This window comes from Babylonia areolata, chromosome 19 (assembly GCF_041734735.1).
Source record: "Babylonia areolata isolate BAREFJ2019XMU chromosome 19, ASM4173473v1, whole genome shotgun sequence".
NCBI lineage: Eukaryota > Metazoa > Mollusca > Gastropoda > Neogastropoda > Buccinidae > Babylonia > Babylonia areolata.
Window position 1 is genome coordinate 45,664,722 of NC_134894.1, and position 25,239 is coordinate 45,689,960.

Sequence of the window (25,239 nt, forward strand, 5' to 3'; positions counted from 1 at the left end):
TAAAAAAAAAATGAAATTCGGCACATCGCTTCACGATTGTATTTTGTATTTAGATTTTAGGATCGAATGAGGTCGTTTTTGATCAAATGAAGACGGTCGGAAGTAAGTAAAATTCATCCTTATTACCCACTTGAAGTGTCCTGCTTTGGTCAAAAGGCGCGTGCGGTCTCTTTTCGTAAGTCGTTACATTAAATTGTATCGGGTCACCAGTTCTGCTGACTATTCACAGTATCTTATGGAAGCGAAGCGACCCCCACACCCACCTCGACACCACTCGTAGTGGGAATTTTCAGTCATGAACAATGTCCATGCCGCTTTAAAATTCTGCGCTGGAAGTGAATGTATTTGTATTTCTTTTTATCACAACAGATTTCTCTGTGTGAAATTCGGGTTGCTCTCCCCAGGGAGAGCGCGTCGCTATACTACAGCGCCACCCATTTTTTGTACTTTTTCCTGCGTGCAGTTGTATTTGTTTTTCCTATCGAAGTGGATTTTTTCTACAGAATTTTGCCAGGAACAATCCCTTTGTTGCCATGAGTTCTTTTACGTGCGCTAAGCGCATGCTGCACACGGGACCTCGGTTTATCGTCTCATCCGAATGACTAGCGTCCAGACCACCACTCAAGGTCTAGTGGAGGGGGAGAAAACATCGGCGGCTGAGCAGTGATTCGAACCAGCTCGCTCAGATTCTCTCGTTTCCTAGGCGGACGCGTTACCTCTAGGCCATCACTCCACTTACATACATACTTGCATACATACATGCATACATATGCACACACACGTATGCACACACAGAGAAATACACAGGCCTCAGCAAACCCCCCACCTACCCTCACCCCCTCCCACCTCACCCATACATGGACAGTTCACTTATGGACATGTATGTGAGTCGGTTGAGTGATCAGCGAGCTATGCAGGTAAAAGTGAAAAGACACTTAATCATTGATCGTCGTTTGCACGTACGTTCTTCTTTTTATGCTGCTCTTTCTTTTGTGGAAACAGTCGTGCACGAAGACATAGAAACAGCCATGGGCACAAGCACGTACAAACGTGCGCGGCAACGCACGCACATGCACACTTCTTCTCTCTCTCTCTCTCTTACTCTTCTTATTCTTTGCTTTTCATGAAAGGTGACAAGGCACAACGATAATTCTCGCTTGCTGACTGCGTTATAATACTTAAACAAGATTGACATTTTAAAGAAATCGTCATTTCTGTCGAACATTTTTTATCCCATAGAAATGAAGGCGATACTGTCATTTGTATGTCCATAGCTCCACCCCCAACACCACCACCTACTCCCCAACCCTCCTCCACCACCACCTCTCTCTCTTATCTTCAGATTCGTAATGAACACAGTACGAGTTGCTGGAACTAGGTTATTTTTTGCTTGCGCTGTTAAAACCCAGGTAACGGATATTTCCTTTATTGTCTGTCTGTCTTTGTCAAGAGACGTGTCACTGAAGTGCACGTTTGCAATATTGATACCATTCGCCTGCAAAAATGCCAGTCTCTGTTGTCTACATTCTACTGAATATATTCTATATAATTATGTCTTTGTTCTATGCCCGGCATAAGCTTACAGGTGGGCCAACAGCAAAGTGAGAGCTGTATGATCAATGTTTTTTTGATGGGTTTTTTTTTTCCCCACTACAGTGGGGAATCCATTCACTCCTTTTGTGAAGGAGCGTGACCCTCAAACTAGGAGGCAAGATTGCACTGTCACTTGGTGTTGCAGCCTTAGGGGCGAGTTGGCCTTTGGGGACCATCCCAACGCCGACAGTCCAAGAGCTCTCTTGGGGCCGAGAGAGTGGGGATGTGTGACTTGGGCAAGAGACACTCTCCACTATAGTCAATTTCTATGGTCATAGTCGGTCACGACCGTCTATCAGACATGTTCATTCATTTTTGAACAGGACGCGTTGTAGTTGTACTCTCCGAAGAGTATGGTGGCCCTGAACTGAATGCGATTTTCGTTTCGTTTCTCTCTCGTTCTCTCTTTTTCACTTTTCTCTCCTGTTTTGTGTGGTTTTATTTCTGCTCCTTTTCTTTCTTTTTTTTTTCTTTTTTTTTTGTTGCGATCTTTATTTCTCAGTTTGTTACTCAGTCCCTTTTTTCTCCATGTCTTATGTTTATTGTTTAGAATGTCTTTTCTTCAATGGAGACAACTGTCCCAGACAGATACAGCAACTAGACCTTGATTATTGATTGTTTCACGCGACGAAAGGTATTACGCAACAACACTGAACAACAAAGACAACAAAACACACACAATAACACCTTCCCTTCCCTCCCCCCCCCTCTCCAAGCTCCCCACCACTACCACCCACACCCCCCATGAAACAAAAAAAGAGAAAAAATATAACAAACATATACAAAATAAAAACAACAACAACGAGAAAACAACAAAACAATAGTTTGACAGGACGTGATGTGCGTATGAGTGCACACAGAAGTGCAGATTGATGTCTGCTTTGAAATCGATACGCCCTTTTTCATGTTGGCGGTGATTCGGTCGAGTGACTAATGGTGTTGTTAACCACATGACAGGTTTGTTTGTTTTTTTTTTCAAGTTTTTTTTTTTTTTTTAACGAAATATCAACCTTTCTGTTCCATGTTGTTTTTCGCCGAGCTCGCCAGCGTATGCGCACGCACTCTTTTGGTGCCTGCTATACTTGAACGCACGCACATGCTAATGTTGCAATTTCTTTCCCCCCCCCCCGTCCCCCTCCACAAGCAACGAGAGTTTGGGTGGTATGGAATTTTACCACGTTCATTGTATATCACAGAAAGAAATTCCAGTCCACGCCCGCTCTCTCCCACTCACTCTCTCTCTCTCTCATATTTCTTTCAAATACTTCTGTCATTCCTTTTTTCATATACCTCCCGCCCCTCTCTCTTACTCTCGCAAAAAAAAATGATTGAGTGGTGTGAAAAGAGTGATTGAGTGGTGTGAAATTTACCATGCTTCTTTTATGTCAATTGTCATTTAAAATATCTCCACCCCCGTTCGGCAACCCCAACCCTCTGTTCCTCTGTGTGTGTGTGTGTGTGTGTGTGTGTGTTTCATATCTCTCACCGTTTTTCTATAGTTTCTTTGATCTCTCTCTCACTCTCTCTCTCTCTACCGTTGGAAAATAAAGATTCATTCATTCATTCATTCATTCTCTCTCTCTCTGTCTGTCTGTCTGTCTTTCAACTACTTCAATAGAGATACTACTGAGCGGGAAAAATGAAAATAAAATAAAAGACAATTATTTTTGAACTGGCGACAACACCGGCGACGAGGGGAGATAATAATAATGAAAATGCCACAGAGTGCACGCCCTTGTTGCAGCCGTCATGCAGTCCCCGTCACACAAGACAGCGCAGCAACGAGCTCGCCTCGCTTGAAATCGATACACCGTTCAATAATACCTGGACGATTCGCTTGAGCGCTCACCCGTGCTATTTAATAAAACAAAACAACAACAACAAAAAAAGAAAAAAAACAAAAAAACAGGCTGTGGTTTGTTTGTGTGGCTTTTTCTTTCTTAATTTTTTTTCTGCTTTGAATTTCACTTTTATATATATACTTGTATCTTAAGCCTTGAAACCCGGCGTAGGACGATGAGCTGAGCTTTGTTTAGTCTACAGTTTATGGCATGGGTTGAACTTTGTTTTTTTGTGAAATCTCTAAGATAGCAAAAAGACAAAGCCCTAGAATTAAAGATTTTTGTTTCCAGTCAAAAGGAAGACGAACGAATGTGTGTGTGTGTGTGTGTGTGTGTGCGCGGGCGCGCGCGGGCGTGTGTGTGTGTGAAAGAAAGTTTGGGGGGGAAAAAAACCCAAAAAACAAAACAAAAAAATTCAGGAAATGAAATGATTTCAGTGAAAGAGTATGGTGGATTCTTAGGAGAAGGTGGGGGTTAGGTGATAAATCAATAATTACAACATACATGTAAAGGTTGGTTCAACGATAAGAACATATTGATAGAACATATCAAACTGACATCAGCGGCAGTATAGTCTTTTATCTTCTTTTTTTTTTTTTTTTGGGGGGGGGGATGCATATCCCCTATATATATCTTCCCTGGAGTAGTTTCAGTCAATTTGTACTCTGTCTCGCTCTCTCTCACTCTCTGTCTCCATGTACGTCGCTATAATTAATATCTCTGGAACTATTTCAGAAGATTTTATACTCTCTCTCTCTCTAAACCTTTCTGTGTGCATATTTCTCCACGTCTGGGGCTATTTCAGATGGTTCGGTGCTCTCTATCCCCCTCCCCCCTCTCTCTCTACTCCAGAAACTGTTAACTCTCTCCATACGAACGGCGAAAGAGACGACGTTAACAGCGTTTCACCCCAATTACCATCATCAAAATATTGCAAGCGGAAGGCTCTTATACTGAAGACGTGAATGCTGACAAAGAATACCACAATTCTGACGACGGAAGCTAAAGGTTGGGTCATTCAAACACCCACTGGACATCCGAGGGGTCTGTGTAGAGGAGAAGAGAGGACTGGCCGTACTGAGTGAGTTAAAAAAAAAACAAAAAAACAGTTGAGCACAGCTACAGCCTACCCCCAAACCCAGTCAGCACAATGAGAAGCATTGTTATTGTTGTCAGTGCCGAAGGGATTCCCCACTCTGCACATGGCATGACACACAGTGTCTGTCACCGTGTGTTTGAATCCCTGGTTAATATTACATTCCTCACCGTTCTTCCCGGTTCAGGCCTTTGACCTTCGTGTTGTTTTTTTTATGCTCGTCTCTTTGGTTTTTTTTTAAAAAAAGAAAGAAAAGAAGAAGAAGAGAGAGAGAAGAGACAGACAGACAGAGGATTTTCTGTCTTTTACTCCCCCCCCCCTTTAAAAAAAAAAAAGTATTTATAGATCTAAATCAAATCGGTTTTTGATCAATTTTATTTTTTAATCTCCCTTCCGAGCACTCCACCCACTCACGCGTGCATCACTGTGTGTGTGTGCGTGTGTGTGTGCGTGCGTGAATTTGTGATGTGTGTGTGTGCGTGCGTGTGTGTATGTGTGTAAGTGCGTGATCTGCGATAACTTAATCGTACCCAGATAATGTGCAAACTCGTTTACTATTCCGATCTTTATACGATTGCGCGCGCTCTATCCTTCCACTGCCAATATATATATATATATATATATATATATATATATATATATATATATATATATATATATATATATATATAATATGATATATCATAGATCATATGTATGTATTCATGCATTCATAACACGATAGGTTGATAACTAATGCGAGGACGAACATTTTGCTCGCAATTTTACACAGATCTTAACTCAACAGAACACAGCTCAATTCTGATGAAATGCCAGAAAATAGAAGACTGTCCACAGGTCCCACTGCTACTGCTACTACTACTGTACTCCAACAACATTAGATCACTGCAAAAAAAAACACAACACAGAGCTGGGTGCACAGACGCTTTATTGCTGAAAGCTGGGGAGTGTTGAGAAAACATGACAGGATGAAAGATAAATAAATGAATAACAATAAAACATTTTTTAAAGCGCATGATGCAAAGGTTTCGATCACGCCAGGGCGTATTTTTGTAAGAACATATACATATCTCAGCCTCCTATTTTCTTCAACCCCCCCCCCTCTACCTCCCTACACACACACACACACACACACGTTATGTGACAATTCAGATACCGTCAAATTTCACTCACAACTGAAATGAAAATATTTTTTTTACCTTAATTTTTGCAAGGTGAGTTAAAGACGCCCTGTTTGAGAACGACTGCTGATAGCAACCGTTAAACTGAAGTATATCACATGCAAAGTAGCTTTTTCTCTTTTTTTTAATTTCTATTTTTTTACCTTTCTTTTTTTTTGCAAACATCCGGCTTTTGTGATCAGACAACCAAAAAGAAAAAAGTATTTTGTGATAGGACTTCAAAAGATATAGTATTTTGTGACTAGACAACAAAAGATACAGTATTTTGTGATTAGACAACAAAAGATATGGTAGTTTGTTTTTGTGACAAGACAACAAAAGACATAGTATTTTGTGATGTGACAACAGATATATATATAGTATTTTTGTGACTGGACTTTGGGATTAAAAGATACAGTATCTATAAAACCGTGCTGATGTCTGCGAACATTCAAGGCCATGCTGCATAGCGTAACAAGAGGCCAGGCCAAACCTGGTCTGTGTTGCGTTAACCTGCGCTGTGATGGTGATGGTGGTGGTTGTTGTTGTTGCTGCTGATGTTGTTGTCGTCGATGCTGCTGTTGTTTTCATCTCGATGTACGATAGAATACACGACGGAGACACCCGGACAACAGGAAATGGCCTTCTCATTTCATCTACTTTCTTCTTACACACCCCTTTCTTCGCTCGACAACTACAACTACAACAACGACGACGACTACGTCGCTTTCAAATGGCTCCACCTCCCTCCCTCCCTCTTATCTCCCCATCCTTCCCTTTCCTCTTGCTCCTCTTCGTTGCGCTGCTCGTCTGTTCTTCGGTTTCCGCTGACGATTCCATTTCCTGCCGCGCTTTTGACGGCTCACGGTTTTCCGCTTCCGTTTTGTTTGCGCTTTTTTCTGGGACCCTCGTGTAGAGGCCTTCGCAGCTCTGTTCCGCAGTGTCTTGAAGTCCAGATGGAAGCGGGGCTTGTTCTTCGGGACATTGCAGGAGGGCACGAGCGGCGCCGGTTTGCTGGGCATCGGTGTGGGGTTCCGGGGTCTGGGGTTGGGTCGGCGGCAAGCTCTTTTCAGGGCCAGGCGGGTGTGGATGGGAGTACGGCGAGAGGAGGAGGAGGAGGAGGAGGAGGGCAGCTTGGTTGTGGTGGTGGTGGTGGTCAGGTAGCGGTGGAGGGTGCGGCTGGGGTAGAAGCCTTTCTTCTCACACAGGCTGGTCAGGGCTTGCTGGACCACGTCCTGAAGGTTGGCGCGTGGGTGGCCGGACATCATGGTGATGATGGTGATTGACTGATGAGGATCTCTTGATCTCTCTGGTTTGATTTCGGGTGGGAGGGGAGGGAGGGAAGGGGGGAAGGGGAGGGGGGCGGGGGGCGTCGTCTAGAGGTACTCTACTCTTGTGGAGGGTGGATGGATGTTTCGGGTTCGTAGGTGTCTTGAGATCTTATGTGGTGGCGGTGGTGGTGGTGGTGGTGGCTTTTGGTGATGGGAGGGTTGGGTGGTCAGGGGTGTGTAGAGATTGTTTCACCTTTAGGATTTCCTGCGAGTACAGCAAAGAAAATGTCACGTTACAGCCTCACACACACACACACACACACACAAATAGCGAGACAGATCACGTCAATGGGCGTGCAAAAAGATGTAACAGGTCGAACACTGCACTGTCACCACCAGAATGACAAGAAGTAAATAAGATCGAGAGGCGACAATTATGCCAACGTTTAGTAGTTGAATTCTGTGATTCGAACAAAGAATTTACCTCCGAGCTCAAGTAATTGAGCAAACTGGGCAGCCACATACATGTGTGTGCTGTGCTGTATGCGTTCCCTTTATCAACATTTTGTGTATGAGCATGTGTGTCTCTTTGCGCATGTGTGTTTGAGTAGCGCGTGCATGCATGTATGTATGTGTTTGAGTATGTGTACTTATGCATGCGTATAAGCGCGTGACTACGATATGTGTGTGTGTGTGTGTGTGTGTGTGCCGAATGTGCGTGTATACGCGTGTTTGTGAGTGCGTGCGTATGTGTGTGTGTGTTTCTTTGCGCATGCATGTTTGAGTAGCGCACGTATGTGTGTTTGTGTATGTGTTTCTATGCGCATGCGTGTAAGCGGGCGACTACTGTGTGTGTGTGTGTGTGTGTGTGTGTGTGTGTGTGTGTGTGAAAGGAAAGGAAGAAGAAAAAAGCCCGGGTTCCGTATTGGTAATTCACAACATCACACCACGTCATTTCATAGACGTTCAGTCACATCTCATAAAAGTATCCATATCATCATCATCATCATCTCATCTGCACGCGTGTCCCCCCCACACACCCACCCCGCACGATCCCAAAGTACCCTCCTCACCCCACCCACCCCCTCCCCTTCAATTACTCTTTTTAACAGATTGCCCCCCCCCCTCCCGCCCCCCCCCCTCCCTCCACACACACACACACACACAACCGCACAACAACACCACAGTGTACGAACACCACGGCTCCATACATACACTTTCAAGTCAGATATTTGCCTTCACGCCACAGATCACACTGTGGATGACACAGTGCATTGGTGGGTCTCGTGCGTTGCCCACCCGTGTCTGTGAACCAACCGAGAACGAGTTATGTTCTGTCCTCTGTCCAGCCTCCCTCCCCTCCTCTCTCAGCCAGCCGTCTGTGGGCAGTCTGGGGATGAGGGGTTCATGTGTCAAGTATGTTGTACTTTGCGAGGCGCGTAAATAGAACCCACGACACCAATATTTGTTTGTGTGTGTGTGTGTGTGTGTGTGTGTGTGTGTGTGTGTGTGTGTGTTTTTCAATGACTCAAATCAATTTTGACGGATAGTGTGTGTGTGTGCGCGCGCGCGCGCGTGTGTGTGTGTGTGTGTGTCTGTGTGTTGTGTGTGTGTGTATAGTAGCAGTAGTAGTAGTGGTAGTGTAGGGACTAGCATTTGACTGCCTAGGTCTCACAGCCTTTTTTTTATGTCCTCTTCAAATTCGGTCTCCTTTTATTTGTGGGATACATATATATGTTTTCCTTTATAAGTACTGTAAATCATTCGTCAAAGTAAATAAATTTTTCTTTTAAACTGATGTTCATGTCAAGGAGATTTTTTTTAACACATTAGTATTTCGTGCAAGTTTAGTTTCAATAGGTAGTGCATTCCATATTTGTGCAATTCTATTATCTAATGAATCTTTCCTATATTGCAGTGCTCTACACAAATTTTCATCATTGAATTTCTTGTACTCTCATAATCTGACATTCTAAAAATGTGTGTGTGTGTGTGTGTGTGTGTGTGTGTGTGTGTGTGTGTGTGACAAGTATGTTAGCAACCTTATTTGTTTATATGCCGACTGAGAGAGAGAGAGTGAGAGAGAGAGAGAGAGAGAGAGAGAGAGACAGACAGTGAGAGAGAGAGAGAGAGAGAGAGAGAGAGAGAGAGAGAGAGAGAGAGAGAGAGTCCATCACATATATGTTTTGAAAGATGCTTGGGGGAAAAAAAAAAAAAGACGCACGCGAACAACGCACGCGCGACACACCACAATTTTTGCAGAAATTGCAATCCAGTCAAGTGGATGGATATCATCACAGCCCATATCAGGACTTTTATTGATCATTATTCGGCCTCAGTAAGGTTTTGCACATTGTCATTGTCAGGTTCAGACTGGTTTTCAATGTCAGTCTTCGCTTTTCGGCGCTGCCTGACTCTCCCGCTGGCGGCGCGGCGTTTGCGGTTCCTCCTGCCACGGGGCTTCAACGTGTGTCTGCTGCGACGGGACCTGCCGGAGCGAGATCTGCCAGAGCGGAATCTGCCAGAACGGGACTTGCCGGATGAGGGTCTTCTGCCCCGACGGGCTCCACCACTTCGTCTTTTTCTGGACTGCCTTCCACCACCTCGACGTCCCCCTTTTCCGCGCTGACGCCTCCCTGTGGGTCTGCCCCGTTTGGACTTCTTCCTCGTCCTCCGGGAGGTGCCAGCTGCCTTCTTGATGCTTTCCTCCGCCGCCAGCAGATCATCCTGTCCAAGGCGAAACTGGGATTCGTCGTCGTCTGCCTCGACTTTTTCTTTGCGTCTCTTCAGCGCTTTGACCGCGTTTGCTTTCCCGGGGCTTTCTCCGCTCATTCTTTTCAGCATCAAGGCAACCTTGGTGCGAGGATGGGAGACAACCCCGGTGGAGTTGACGAGATAACGGTAGATGGATGACGGAGAAAAGCCCTTTTTCTTCCCCAGAGAGTTTGAAGCCTTTGTCTCGCATCCCAACTTCAACCGTGGGCGTACCATGCCTGCTCGACGCTTAGAATTTTCCCTTTCTTTCATGCTTCTTTTTGCAACACGTAGGGAAAAACTCCAATATCTCAAAGCAGCTTAAAAAAAACGGCTGCACCGATGCGCCAGCTAAGCTGAAGCAGATTCTTCGTTCGCCCAGCAACTAAGCCTGCGAAACCACCAGCGCTTGTTGCGGCTAGCTGTTGCCTAGACGATCTGGTTATGTTGTTTTTTACTATGGATACGAGAGTGGACATCTCCACAGCATACCGTGTCTCTATCGTTTGTCAGAACAACACTAGTTCGTAAAAAGTTGGCTATTATGTACATTGGACCGTATCGTCTTTTGCTCCTGGTGATATTCTGTTACTACAACACATTCCGCTGTTAGCAAACAACATGTCAACTAATCGGATGTCGAACATTTACTGAAAGGTAGACAAATAGGTAAATGAGTAAGTGAATAGAACAAATATTACTAGTACTTACGTTTCGATAGGTTGAAAAACGGTTTCTGTCGATCTTTCCACCACAGTGACACTTTTTACTTTAGTTTGCTTTAGTTTTGCGGCTTGAGGAATAGCGTCACTCGGTTTACGTAAAATGTTGTTTATGACGTCAAAACGTATACCGAGAAAAAAAAACAAAGGAGAAATGAGTGTGTGTTTGTGTTGCCTTTTTCAACAGTATAATTCTGTGTCTCTTGTCTATCTCGTCAGTCGCAATAGCCGAGTGGTTAAAGCGTAAGACTTTCAATCTGAGGCTCTGGGGTTCGAATCTCGGTGACGGCGATTGGTGGGTAAAGGATGTAGATTTTTCCGATCTCCCAGGTTAACATACTTGCAGACCCGTTACAGTGTCAGTGCCTGAACCCCCTTCGTATGCGTACGCTCGCAGAAGATCAAACGCGCACGTTAAAGATCCTGTGACCCATATCAGCGTTCGGTAGGTTTTGGAAAAAAAGAACATACCCAGCATGCACACCCCTGAAAAAATAATATGACTGCCTACAAGGTGGGGTAAATAAACAAAACGGTCATGCACATAAAATTTTACATGTCTGTCTGAGTGTATGTATGTGTGTGTGTGCCTTAAATCTGAGTGAATGACACAGGGAACGAATGATGACTTGGGGAGCGCCCAATGCCAGCCGTCTGTAGGCTCTACCCAGGTAGGCAGGCTGTTGTGCTAATGACCCCGAGTTTGTTAAGTGCTTAGAGCTTGGTCTCCGACCGAGGATAGGCGCTATGTAATTATGCATATCATCATCATCATTATCATCATGTCTGCCTCTCTCTCTCTCTCTTTCTCCCTCTCCACATTATCATCATGTCTCTCTCTCTCTCTCTCTCCCTCTCCAGGATGTGACTTACGTGTTTCCAATGATTGCATATTTTCTTGGTTTGAATTGACTGAATGGTTGAGAGAACAAAGAGAGTTTTTGTTATTTTGAAGCAAAAAAATATATGAATTTACGTTGTTGCTCCCTTGTCAAAAGGCCTTTCTTGGCAATGACAATAAATAATTCCAGTGTCCAGTGTCTCTCTCCCTCTCTCTGTTTCACACACAGAGATACAGACAGACACACACACACACACACACACACACACACACACACACACACACACACACACACACACACACCTTCCTTCCTCCCTCGTTCCATAGTTTCTTTCCCCACAAGTCGAAGTGTTCCGGATATATTTATCTTTCCAACTCTTATTCATAAAAGTTCCTTACTCACCTGATAAGAGCCGGGGCCATGGAACTCCGAATCAATCAACAGTCTGTACTTCTTCCTACATAGCAAATTAAGTCCCCTTATCAGTAACACAAACACCACAAAGGGCCACCGAACCAATATTTCCAGTCCCCAGTCATTCCATACATCCATTATTGAAACAGTGAGATAAACGAACTGTTTGAATTCGGATCTGTCTTGGGCGAGGTTTGAATTCACTGCCACATTTCGATTCACTCCAAGTAGAAATCTCAACGATAAGCCAAAGAAATATCAGCAGCCAAGGATTTTTTTTTTCTCCCATGTCTAGATTTTATAGAAGGAAAAGTCAGTTTCAAAACGAAGCAAATAGAATACATTTTTTTAACACATAATTATGTAATTACAAATATGTGACTTCACTATACTCTAAAACAAATTCTCTGGGCGTACAAAAGCACTCCATCAGTTTAGGTGAGTATAAATCCTGCGCATTTATCGTTTAGTTAGGGGTATGAAAAGCCAAGAAATCACTGCAGAGGGGTACAGAGTGCACAAACTTTGATGGGCGCGAAATCTTACCGTACTGAGATTGGTATGTCCCGATTACAAAGCCAACATTTAACATTGAATACGTTAAGAAGAAGAAGAATATATATATATTATATATGAATGGTAATTTTGTGTGTGCAGTCTTAACCTTGTGGATGAGAACTCGGGGCATAACAACAAACACTTCTAGTATTTTAGTATATCTGTTGTTGACAATACGCTGTTCGTATTTGAATTAAGAAGAGTCCACTACTGGGCCTTCAAGTAGAATGTCAAAAAATCCACACACACACACACACACACACACACACACACACACACACAAAGATAGGAAACAAAATAAGGTAAGATATTAACTGGATAAAAAAGAAAGTGACAAGCCCATAGGAACTTTATTACTTCTTCTACTTTTGTTTTGTACTTTTTGTTGTTGTTGTTGTTGCTTATGTGCCTGCATGATGTATCCTAATATATAGGCATACACGTTTCTGTGCCTCTGTCTGTTCATTTGACTGCGTTTGTGTCTGTATCTCTGAACGTCTGTATCTGTTTCTTTGTCTGCTTCTCTACCTGTGTCTGCATTTGTTTCTGCTTCTGTATTTTGTTTATGGGCATGTGTGTCTTAATATCCGCGTATGTGTCTGTATTTCATGGGTTGTTTTTTTTATGTCTGCACCTGTACCTGTCCACGTCACACCTCTGTCTGCCTCTGTGATGATGCTGGGGATGATGATGAGAATGATGATGATGACGACGACGACGACGACAATGACAACGACGATGATGATGCGAATGGTGATGATGATGATGACAACGACGACGACGACGACGACGACAGTGATGACGATGTGATGATGACGACGACGACGACGACGATGATGATGATGATGACGACAATGATGATGACGACAATGATGACGATGACGATGAACGGCCAACAGTCCGTGGAGAGCCGGCCGGGGCAGGACGACGAGGCGTCGTTCCGGCGGAAGGTGACGGCCCTGCAGCGCTTCCTGAACCACGGCATCTCCCGCTTCTCCATCGACGGCTGGAACCACGCCCTCACTGCCCTCTGCTACGCCCTCCACCACCACCACCACCAGGATGACCCCCACCACCACCACCACCACCACCCCCACCTCCAGCAGCACGTGCTGACCAGGCTGAGCGGACTGGACGACCTGCGCGCGTTGTCTCGGGGCGTGATGCTGCGCAGGGAAGGGGGCAGCCTGCGGGAGGCGGACGCCCAGGCTCTTAGGGAGCTGGATAACTTCCTCCTGGCCCTCAGCTGTGTGCGGGAGGCGAAAGACTGCTGTGGCCGACCTGCACCGCTTCTTGTACAGGTGTGGGTGTGTGGGTGTGGATGTGGGGTGGTTGTGTGTATGTGTGTGTGTGTGTGTGTGTGTGTGTGTGGACGGTTGGGGGAGGGTGTGTGTGTGTGTGTGTGTGTGTGTGTGTGTGTGTGTGCGTACGTGGCTGACCTGTACAGGTGTGTGGAATGGGTTGTGGGTGAGGGTGGGACGTGTGTGGATGGTGGGAGGGTTAGAGGGTGGGGTGGGGGGGGGGGTTAGGGAGTTGAGGAGGGAGGGGGGGCTGGCGGTGAGGGGGGTTGAGCGTTGGTGGGTGGGGGGAGTTGTTGGGGGTCGGGGTGGGGGGGGCGGGTTGAGGTGGAGGGGGAGGGGGGGGCTGAATGGGTGGATGGGTTGGTGTTGGGGGATGTGGGTGTGGGAGTGGGGCGTGGGTGTTGGAGAGGTGTGGGAGGTTAGGGGGGTTGAGCTGGGGGTGGTTTGATGGGTGGGTGGGTGGTTGAAGGGGTGTGGATGGGTGGATGGATGGATGTGTGTGTGTGTGTGTGTGTGTGTGTGTGTGTGGTAGAGGCGTCTTGGGGATGGGATATGTGTGTGTATGAGTGTGTGTGTGTAGGTAGGTGTGTATGTGTGTGTTTGTGTGTGTGTGTGTATGCAGAAGCAAAAAAAGAAGAAAAAAAAAACGAGATCCCAAGGCAAGAACTCGTGCAACAACAACATCAACACTACACTGTATGTCTCCATTGTTCACAGATACTACTACGACCCGGACTCAGACTCGGGACGGGAACGCTCCAACGTGCGGTCAGGCAAAGCCATCAGCAGGGCCGGGACCCTGGACGGCACGGGGGGCCCCAGCTCTTACGAGGCATCCGCCAAGCAGTTCGGCATCCTGACGCTGCAGCAGATGAGCGGCAGCACGGGCCACAAGCTTCGCCGCACCGTGGCGGACATGCAGCAGATCCTTGCCCGCTGGGACCGCCTGATGACGGCGGAGGGGCAGATCCCCCAGGAGGACCTGGACGCCGAGAGTCACCAGGACCTGCAGATGCTCTCCGAGACCGGAGCCGCCTTCGAGCCCGTGCTCAGGCTGCTGCCTGACATCTTCGCCAAGTTCTACAAGTGTCTGGAGCTGCTCAAGCAGTGGTGGGTGCTGGCGCACGAGATCTACCCGGAGCTGCCCATCAACCGGCCCACCACAGCCCCGACCCCCACACGGGACGCCTTTGAAGACCTGAGAGAAGAGGACTCCAGCAGGCAAGGGAGCGAGTCTGAGCTGTCCACGCTGAATGGAACGTCGCCGAGTCAGACGTCTGAAGGCAAGGTGCCCGTGTCAGAGCAGCTCCAGAACATCGAGGAAAGCATTCAAGTCAAAGAGGACTCGCTGCACTCTCTTCACAACGAACTCGAGCTACTTGAGGAGAGAGAGCGACACTTTGAAAGCCTGGCGGAAGCCTACGAAAAAGTCACCGCCGAGCTGGAAGAGCAGACGAGGCAGCGAAAGGAGCTGGTGACGGTGAGAGAGAAGGAAACCTTCCCTCCCCACAACCAGATGCTGGATGCCAGAGCCGCAGAAATTCTCTCCGTCCCCAGACCCCACAACCACACCCACGACCTGAACGAACAGGTGGCACGCGCAGAGCGCGCGATACAGATGCTGCAGTTCCAGCAGTCGCTGCTGAGGCAGGACTACATGGTGCAGCTGGAGGTTCGGCCCAGCCTCATTCGCTTCGCTGACGACCTCCGCATCAAAATCGCTGACGCAGAGAGCAATCTGGTGGAAGACAAAATGGAGAGGATCAAGCTGCAAACGATGGCAGAAGAGGAGGAGGAGGAGACGACCACAGCCAGTGGCAGATCTGTTTCCCCGTCCGACCCAGACCGGAGCTCCGACAAGAGAGAGGACACTCCGCCCAAAACTGACACGGACCTCCACAAGGCAGCAGAGCGGAAACTGGAACTGTCCCGACTGCTGACCAGACCCATGCGGGAAGACACGTCAGGCAGCAGCGTCATGGCGGACATCACCGTAGTGCCAGCTACGGAACGCAAACGACGGCTTTCCCACCCCGTGACTAGGAAAGAAGAAACGCACAAAAGAGCGGACGTCCCAGTCATCAAAATCCACCACGTCAACCATGAGAAACCCTCGACTTCTGCGAGCAACTCCCAGTCATCTAAAAAATCACCCCGAGGACCGCCCGTTCCACCGACGACAAGCGTCGTGAAATCACAATCACTGCAGCGGAAAATTTCAGTGCCTGACACCCAAAGCAGGACAGAACCTCTGTTTCAGAGACGTGTTGTGAAAGTTCCAGAAAACGAAGAGTCCGTTGACAGAGCAAGCGAACGACGAACTAAGCAATCGGATCAGCCCGTACAGAGGCCTCGCGCCAGGTCAGATCCTCACACGTCCAAAACGGACGCCAAAGCTTCGAAACTCAAACCCGAACCGTCACGACATTTAATAAAAACGAACGACGCAGAAAAACCGGAGGCAAAGGCCCATCCCAGTGTCAGAGACAAAAGCCCTTATTACGGGCCTCCTAAAGCTGACCCGAATGATAAACAGGACGGCCAGGCAATGCCGAAGAAAGCTAGACCTGTGGGTCCAAGGAAAACAAGCACAACCACGTCCTCGGATGACGCTGGAAAGATTGTGGTGAGGTCACATAGTTCTGGCTCGGACGATACCACACGTTCTAAGACAATTGACGCGAAAAGGTCCAAGGAAGCAACAAAGCGTCTGTCCACAGCGTCTTTCAGTTCAAACACAACTGAGGGGAGGAAACTCAGCAACGGGACGACACCCAGTTCCAGACCAGACGACTACGAAAAGAAAGACAGGGACAAACAGCTGCTGAAATCCACTGCCAGACATGCCGACAAAGGCGTGCTCGGGACACAGCCGAAGCCGAAAGAAAAAGACGACGTACAAAAATACCACACAACATCGCCCCAAACCATGGTACACACCCCTGGTAAAGCCACGTCACAGAAAAAACCCGCGCAGGATGACATCAGAAAGGGTAGCAACGGTATGACGTCACAAGACCTCAAGCACGTAGACAAAAAAGTGAGCAAAACGACAATACATGACAGACAAAAAGGTCATAGACGTGACGACAAAGATGACGTGGAATCCAATCGCAAACTGGATGACGTCAGAGAGGGTGAGAAAGTGACATCACAAAAGGCGAAAACGACACGACGTCCGAATGGCGTTATTTCTAATAAGTAGAAATATTGTCTGGTTTATAACTTTGTCAAGAAAGAATTAAAACTGAAATCGACACGACGTCCGAATGGCGTTATTTCTAATAAGTAGAAATATTGTCTGGTTTATAACTTCGGGCTACCCCCCAACAAAACTTTTTCATGCTTTTATTCATTATTTTATAAATTCATTGATAGGAGTATTGGGAGTATCATTGTGTGTTTCCTTGTAGTTTGTGGTTAAATCTTATCCAGTAATTCATCATTGTTTTAAAGATGATCAGGATGAGTTGGGACGTCATTTTCGTCTTTTTGTATCTTCTTATTCACTCTATTTTTGTCTTCATAAACGTCATGTGCCACGCTTACCGAGATAGACGTGATGGGTGGTTTTGCTTTGAATAGACATTGCATTTTCATTTTATTTTTTTTATTATTTTTTTTCAGTTTCACATCGGTGCTACATGTCCAGTAAGCAACGAGAAAAAATATCTTTAAAAAAAAGAAAAAAAAAAGAAGAGAGAGAGTAGACCACGCAACTGTGTAAAACTGTGTAAATATGTACAAGAAATAAAACTGTATTTCTTTTCCTTTCGTATATAAGAAACAAAAACAAAATATAGTATTTATCGATGTACGTATATGGCGAAAGGTTTTTGTTTTCGTTTCTGTCATCTTTCTTATTTGTCCGGGTTTTTTTGTTTTTTTTTTTTGGGGGGGGGGGGGGGGGGGGGGGGGGGGGGGGGGGGGGGGGGGGGGGGGGGGTGCTTGTTTGTTTGTTTGTTGTTGTTATCGTTTATTTATTCTTTCTATTTCATGTTCTTATTTGCTGCCTGCTTTCGTTCGTTTACTTGTCGTCATTGTTTGTCGTCGTGCTTATTGTATTGCATAACTGTTTGTATGTTTGTTTGTCTCTTGCTATTGCTGGTGTGTGTTTTTTGGTGTTGTTTTTTATTCGCCCCACAAAGAAGGTTGTGGTTTCAGTCCGTTATGTTTTTTTCTCTGTCTGCAAGATTTTGATGAAGTGTGAAAGAAATCCAGGGGGATGGAGGTTCATTCTTGTTTTTTTATTCCTTGTTGTTCTTTGTTTTTGTATGATACAACGTGCTTCGTGATCATGCATGCAACTGAGGCCACATTAAAAAAAAAAAAAGTTCAATAAAATAAAAAATCTGGTCAAAGTCTTCAGTGAATGGTAGGTACTTGGGGGAACTTTCTTGGTATAGGTCTTCATAGGTCTTCATTGACTGAGAAAGACATAAAGAAAGAGACAGAAAGAGAAAGAGACATCGATATGGGTCTCCAATAGTTTTCTACGGAGTCAGTATTCTACATAACTAAATAAGTCAATGTTATTTTTCGGTACATTTATTTTTTATAACCAAAACATGAAGAAATCTGATACGAATCACTTTCAGTTTTCTCCAAACAAAAAAACAGTAAAGTAAGTAACGCTGCGTCCGAAAAAATCGATCCTAGCAGTGAGTAGCTCAAATTGCTTGAAACGTTTGAGCCAGAGAGCCCCAAAGGGTTATGTGACGTGGTCACAGGTGACGGAACACGGTTCAGCTTCTATGCCATTACGAACAAACGGTCCAATCAAATGTTGGTGGGTGCTAAGGACGAAAGATCATTAATTTTGCAGCCCACTGAGACGTGGGTTTCAAAACCGGAAGAGACTTTTCTCCATTTTCTTCAACTCCAAAGGCCATGTAGTTGTAGTTATTTTGCTGTCATTGCTAGATTATGTGCAGAAAGCATTTTCCTTTTCCATCATCCGAATGTCCGAATGTGGGTATCAGCAAAACGCTCCAACCACATGACAAGGCAAATGTGTCCATAAACCCAAGATCAATGTTCCCTCGTTTTCTACAAGGGCAATCCACCAGAGTTCTCCCTCACCCACCCTACGGTCCTGAGTTAGCCCCCATGTGACTTCATTCTGGTTGTTTCTCCCTTCTGAAGCAATGCCTTGTTCACACGAAGATTTCAAGAGTCCGGGACATGGGAAAAGCGGTGAAACCACTACTATTTTTTTTTATTCAAAGCCATCAGAAAGCATTTTGCTCTTGGATGAAGAGATTTACAACTTTGTGTGGAGAGAGCAGGAGACTACTATAAAGGACTCTTCGAATAACACGTACATTGGACTTCCCCCTTTTTTTTTCTTTTTTTAAAAAATTTTGTTTGTTTGTTTGTTTCGCGAAGGAAGTGACAAGGGGTTTGTTCCTCTGCACTTTATATTTACCTGTATACTAACTGATTCGGTAACATGAGCAGCACTGACTTGAAGTTGTATACCTTGTAAATGGAGAGTTACCTCTCATATTGTTGCATGCGACAAGACTTTTGGAACAGGCCTCGTATGATGTCAGTGGTGTAGACTTGTAGGCTTACCTACTTTTATTCTCCGTTCTGTTTTAGATAGTCCCATTTGCTGGCCAAATGTTGCAAGCATTTCCGGAAAATTACACGGAGCACGCACGCGCACACACACACACACACACAATCGTGCGCGTGTATTCAAACTTTCTTGGATAAAACGAGATTGTTGGACATGGTCTGCTAGCTCCCACCCGAGGTGGCTGTCGACGTTAAATCCCAACGTAACTAACCATCAAACAGCCTCCTTTCCTGCTAGCCCCAACATGTGCGTGCATGCGTACGTGCGTGTGTGTGTGTGTGTGTACGAGAGCGAGAGACAGAGACAGGTAGCCCATAGGCACAATAGAGACAGAGAGGGAGGAAAGAGACAGGCAGAGAGAGACAGACAGACAGAGGCGGAGAGAAAGAGAGTGACAGAAAAAGCAACGAATCCGTATCCCCAGCCTCTCCATCTGACGCCACTAAAAAAAAAAAGTAAAAAAAAAAAAAAAGGGGGGGGGGGGGTGGGGGGGGGGGGGGCTTGGGGGGGGGGTTCGATCAGCACCACTGACCACAAGCTGACCATAACGTCATTCCGAACTGATCAATACAGCGGCATTCTAAACTGACGTCATCAATACGGCCATTAATTATCTGTAGTGCTGATATACTCGCTATGCATGTCCGAACTCAAATGATGAGTATGATAACTTTGATAGCAATATTGATTTCGCAGTTCGGATGTATCTGTACGTTTGGTGCGTGCGTGTTCTTGTTTTTGTTTTTGTTTTGTTTTTAAGTGTGGATGTATTGTGTGTTCAGACGAGTGTGTGTATGCATGGGCAACAACTACCCTTGCTTGTCACGCACGCACACACACACACACACACACACACACACACACACACACACGCACGCTCTCTCTCTCTCTCTCTCTCTCTCTCTCAAAGGCATTCATGTGGCTTTCATTTGAGTGCCTTCACACTGTGAGATTTCTTCAAAATTAATTAGCGAACAGATCAGGCAGCGCGCAATTGCGAAGGTTCTATTCTTCTCAGTACACGACTACCATCGGATCAACAAGAGTGTTATAGATGTATTGAAAAGCTTTCCTGCGATCGACATAGAAATAGGATAAAAGATTCAGACTGCCAATATTACCGTCACTGTTATAAAGGCAGTTACAGCTTAGTAACCCGAAGGCGCGCGCTCGCGCTCTGTGTGTGTATGTGTGTGTGTGTGTGTGTGTGTGTGTGTGTGTGTGTGTGTGTGTGTGTGTGTGTGTGTGTGTGTGTGTGTGTGTGTGTGTGTGTGAGAGAGAGAGAGAGAGAGAGAGTTCTTGCGTAGCCTTTAAATCGCCAGGCTGAAACAGTGCTTTCGTTTGTGGCAGAAAATCGCAGCGCCAGCATTCATCTTCATAATTCATGTGTCTGTGTATTCCCGCAATTACCACACATTCAGTCAAATCGATCTTTGTGTGTGTGTGTGTGTGTGTGTGTGTGTGTGTGTGCGCGTGCGCGTGTGCGCGCGCGTGTGTGTGTATGTGTGTACAAATACATACAAAGACATGGATATTTTTAATTTGTACTTCATTTATTTATTTAACATAAACTTCAGCACAACAGGTCTAAGATGTAGTATCTTTATTTCACGTATTACGGAATAAGGAAAACAGCAGTCATCACCAAAGGCAGATGACTTCTGTTTTCGTGCAACAAACATTTCAAAGATTTAATTGAGTCTTGAATACATCTTGACTTGTTAAAAATACAGAAACAAATGGAAGAAAAAAATCCGAAGACCAATAGCGTGTGTAGTACAATCTATAAGGAGAAAAAAAAACAGAAAGAAAGATGAAGAAAAGAAAAAAACGGTTGGAGAAGAAATTAACTTCAGTTACACACATTGACGTGTTACATTTGTTAGGGATGTAAGACATTTAGACTGATATACAACTCAGCAGTTTTATAGTTCCATGCACGAAAGAACCTTGCGTTGTCGTTCGCATCATGATAACGCCCTCTTTCGAAACATTCACCTCTGTATACACTACTTTTATTCTCGAAGAAACTTTGTTTTCAGCTTGAAGATAATGTCGGAGCTGCTAAAGCAAAAATAAAACAAACCCACTACCTGATGTTGTTGGCGACTTTATTGCCAGTGATGATGCTGTTGCTGTTATGAGTGTTCGTATAAAGCTTCCATGCATTTTCAAACGTACTTTATGCTGTTGATGATTCATTTTGGTTACTGTTTGCTATTGTACGTATGGTTAGTTATTAAACATGTGCTTACGACAAACGTGGTGCCTCTGCATATGGTACCCGTAATGCTGTACTTGTGATAATGCTCACATCGATCCAAATTCGTTCAGATTTTATTCATATCAAAACATGTTGTAGTGCATGACACAGCCGAATACAGAAGCTTTTTTGTTATTTTTAAACGAAGACGAGTATGCTGATACTGCTTCTGCTGCTGCTATTGGTGTTGTTCCTGCTGCTTCTACTGCTGCTGTTGGTGTTGTTCCTGCTGTTGTTGCTAGCTGCTGTTGGTGTTGTTCCTGCTGTTGTTGCTAGCTGCTGTTGGTGTTGTTCCTGCTGTTGTTGCTGCTGCTCCTCCTCCTCCTCCTGCTGCTGCTCCTGCTGTGCCAGACAGGTCCCGGTGCCGTCTCAAAGGGACATAAGCCTCATCAGGACGAGAAGTGGGACGATGCATACAAGAAGAGTTACCGCCGCTGGAGCTGGACATGGGTGCGTGGTCAGACAGACAACAACAACAACAACATGTTAACAACACGTCTGAGCCTTTCGCTTTTTCACTGCTTGGTTAGGACAGTTTGTCATGTTTCTGGTACATGGTGTGTGAAATAATCATCCTCACGCACACAGTTTGGTAAGCACGCGTATACGTACACCCACACGGAAACACACACACACACACACGCAACGCAATCACTCACACACGCGCAATCACACACACACACACACACACACACACACACACACACACACACACACTCACACTATGGACGCACGAACATTCACACTCTATCAACCCTCCCCCCACTCCCACCCCCCCCCAAAAAAAAGTCGCGTTCGGTACAAGTCGTAAATACAACAAAGACAAAGATGATGGTTTCTCACAGAACGAAACGAAATAGAGAAAATAGTGTATTCGTTATGGAATTGTAATACTGAATTTGTTGATTCTTTCGGATGTTTGAGTTTGGGTTTTATTTAGAGTGGGTGTTTTTGATGGTTCTATCTATCTATCTATCTATCTATCTATATATATATATATATAATTAGACGAAAAAAGGCATGTAAATTGTTTCCCGCACACACACACACACACACACACACACACACACACACACACACACACACACACACACAGGTCTCACCAACCAGGACACCCCAACTCCCCGCCCCCTCACACACACACACACACACACACACACACACACACACTCGACCTCACCCATTCTTCCCCTCTCACTCACACACACACACACTCACACCCACACCCCTCTCCCACCCATCCACCCACACATCGTAAGTTACAGCAGAACACTCACCAGGAGCGGATGACGTGCCATCATCACCACCATCACCATCGCCACCTCCCTCAGCACTCTTCGCACCCGTGTCTTTCACGAGGCCCTGGCCCTGGGACTCATCAGCTGCTTTGGACTCGGACTTGGCCGAGGAAGAGCCTCCGACGATGCACTCGCACGTGGGGCATCCCCGGGCATCCATCACGTACCCTTTCTCACAGGGCACGAGACATCGGACGCGGTTGCAGTCACTTAGACCCGAAGGCGCAAAACCTGCGATGCCCTCGCTGCTACTGCTGCTGCTGCTGCTGCCTTTGGCTTCCACAGCGGAGTCCGGCGCGCACGTGCACGTGAGGCAGAGGTTTTCCTTGTCCAGTAGGTAGCCCTTGTCGCAGGGGGCGAAGCACTGCATGTCTTGGCAGGTTCGGGTTTGAGCCGCTTGGCCTGTGAGGGAAAGAACGTAGTTGTTTTTTTTTTTTAATTTGCTGCTGAGTTTCATGCTCACATGCTGAGAAGAAGAAGAAAGAAGAAGGAGGAGGAAGAGAAGAAGGAGAAGGAGAATGGGGAGCAGAAGGAGAATAAGGGGGAGGAGGAGAAGAAGTTGGAGGAGAAGAAGGGAGAGAAGAAGAGGGAGGAGGAGGAGAAGGGAGATGGAGAGAAGAAGGGAGAGGGAGAAGAAGGGAGAGAAAGAAGGGAGAGCAGGAGGAGAAGGGAGAGGAAGAAGAAAGGAGAGGAAGAATAAGGGAGAGGAAGAAGAAGGGAGAGGAGGAAGAAGAAGGGAGAGCAAGAGGAGAAGGGAGAGGAAGAAGGAGGAGGAAGAAGAAGGGAAAGGAAGAAGAAAGGGGAGGAGGAGGAGGAGAAGAAGAAGAATTAGGAGAGGAAGAGGAGAAGAATAAGGTGGAGGAGGAGAAGAAGAAGAATTAGGAGAGGAAGAGGAGAAGAATAAGGTGGAGGAGGAGAAGAAGAAGAATTAGGAGAGGAAGAGGAGAAGATTAAGGTGGAGGAGGAGAAGAAGAAGAATTAGGAGAGGAAGAGGAGAAGAATAAGGTGGAGGAGGAGAAGAAGAAGAATTAGGAGAGGAAGAGGAGAAGAATAAGGTGGAGGAGGAGAAGAAGAAGAATTAGGAGAGGAAGAGGAGAAGAATAAGGTGGAGGAGGAGAAGAAGAAGAATTAGGAGAGGAAGAGGAGAAGAATAAGATGGAGGAGGAGAAGAAGAAGAATTAGGAGAGGAAGAGGAGAAGAATAAGGTGGAGGAGGAGAAGAAGAAGAATTAGGAGAGGAAGAGGAGAAGAATAAGGTGGAGGAGGAGAAGAAGAAGAATTAGGAGAGGAAGAGGAGAAGAATAAGGTGGAGGAGGAGAAGAAGAAGAAGATCGGAGAAGAAGAAGGAGGGGTGGGGGGGTGGGGGGGGAGAGAGACGAAGAAGAAGAAGAAACAAAATGATAAATGAAGAAATTAATGAAAAACGATTCTCATAGGCACGGATCATTTGTTCGGGGGTTAAACATTTTCGGATGAAAACAAGATTGACTATGTTTTTAGCGTTAACATGCACGAGCTTTGTAAGCACACGTCGTATGAATTAAAAAAACAAAACAAAAAACAAACAAAAAAAACAAGAGGCAAAGCCTTCAGGGCTAACTTCTGCTTCGCGCTTTATCCAGTCAAGGAATCATGACGAGAGAGAAAAAAAAGTTACTTAAAAAAACGTTGAAAAGTGCTCTGTATTAAATATGATATATCAAATAAGCTTGGGAGAAAAAAAAAAAGAAAAAAAGGGGGGGGGGGGGGGCGGGGGGGGGGGGGGGGGGGGGGGGGGGGGGTATGCCAGCGGGATCGAACCATGCATGTTTAGTTCCGAAGCAAGCAGACTAATCCCCCACTGCTGCTGCGCATCTGAAGTCATTTGACTGTATTTGATACTTAATTAAAGCAATGTTGACGTTTTCTTCATCGTGCGATGAATAGATGTGATTGTAGTGGATGTAATAACGCCGTTTAAATCATGTTTTTGTGCGTTTTGTTATATCTCGACTATTCTTTTATTTCGGCGGTAAAGGAGACTTTGCTATCCCTTCAAGCACAAAGCAAACACATGGTAGATCTCTAGATTTGCACGAACCAGTCGAGGCCTACATCGAGCTGAAAGAAACGATCGACTCAATTGTTCTTTTATGTTCAATCCAGTTAATTCAGTGTCCACTTTAGAATATTTATATGCAGTAAACACATCGATGGTGTAGTTAGTATTACCGTATGAATTTTGTCCAGAATTTGCATTTCTTTCCTTTCAAAATGTGAACAAGAAAAACGAGGTCATGTCTTCGAATTACAACCTGCTAGTAGGCCTAGAATTAGAATTTTCGGATTTCGGAACAAATCTCAACGAAATAAACCGTTAATGATTCGGAAAAAATGGCTCAAGTTAATTCGGGAGACTTACAACCTGTTACTGGAATGACTGTGAAGATTTTTTTATGTTATGCTTAAGTCAAATTTGGTATTGGCAGACAAAGTATTTGCAGAGAAAATGGCAATGTTAAAGTTTACCACGGACACACAGACACAGACACACACACACACAC

At 45.5% G+C, this 25,239-nt stretch overlaps 1 protein-coding gene across 1 annotated transcript in view; it reads left to right on the forward strand.

Moving 5' to 3' along the window:
- Nucleotides 1-17,242, forward strand: part of LOC143294333 (uncharacterized) — a 27,356-nt gene extending 10,114 nt beyond the window's left edge. The window contains 3 exon segments of the mRNA XM_076605785.1: nt 13,151-13,552; nt 14,270-14,447; nt 14,449-17,242. Of these exon segments, the coding sequence (XP_076461900.1) occupies nt 13,151-13,552; nt 14,270-14,447; nt 14,449-16,757 (2,889 nt within the window). The 3' untranslated portion in view covers nt 16,758-17,242.
- The last annotated feature ends 7,997 nt before the right edge of the window (nt 17,243-25,239 follow it).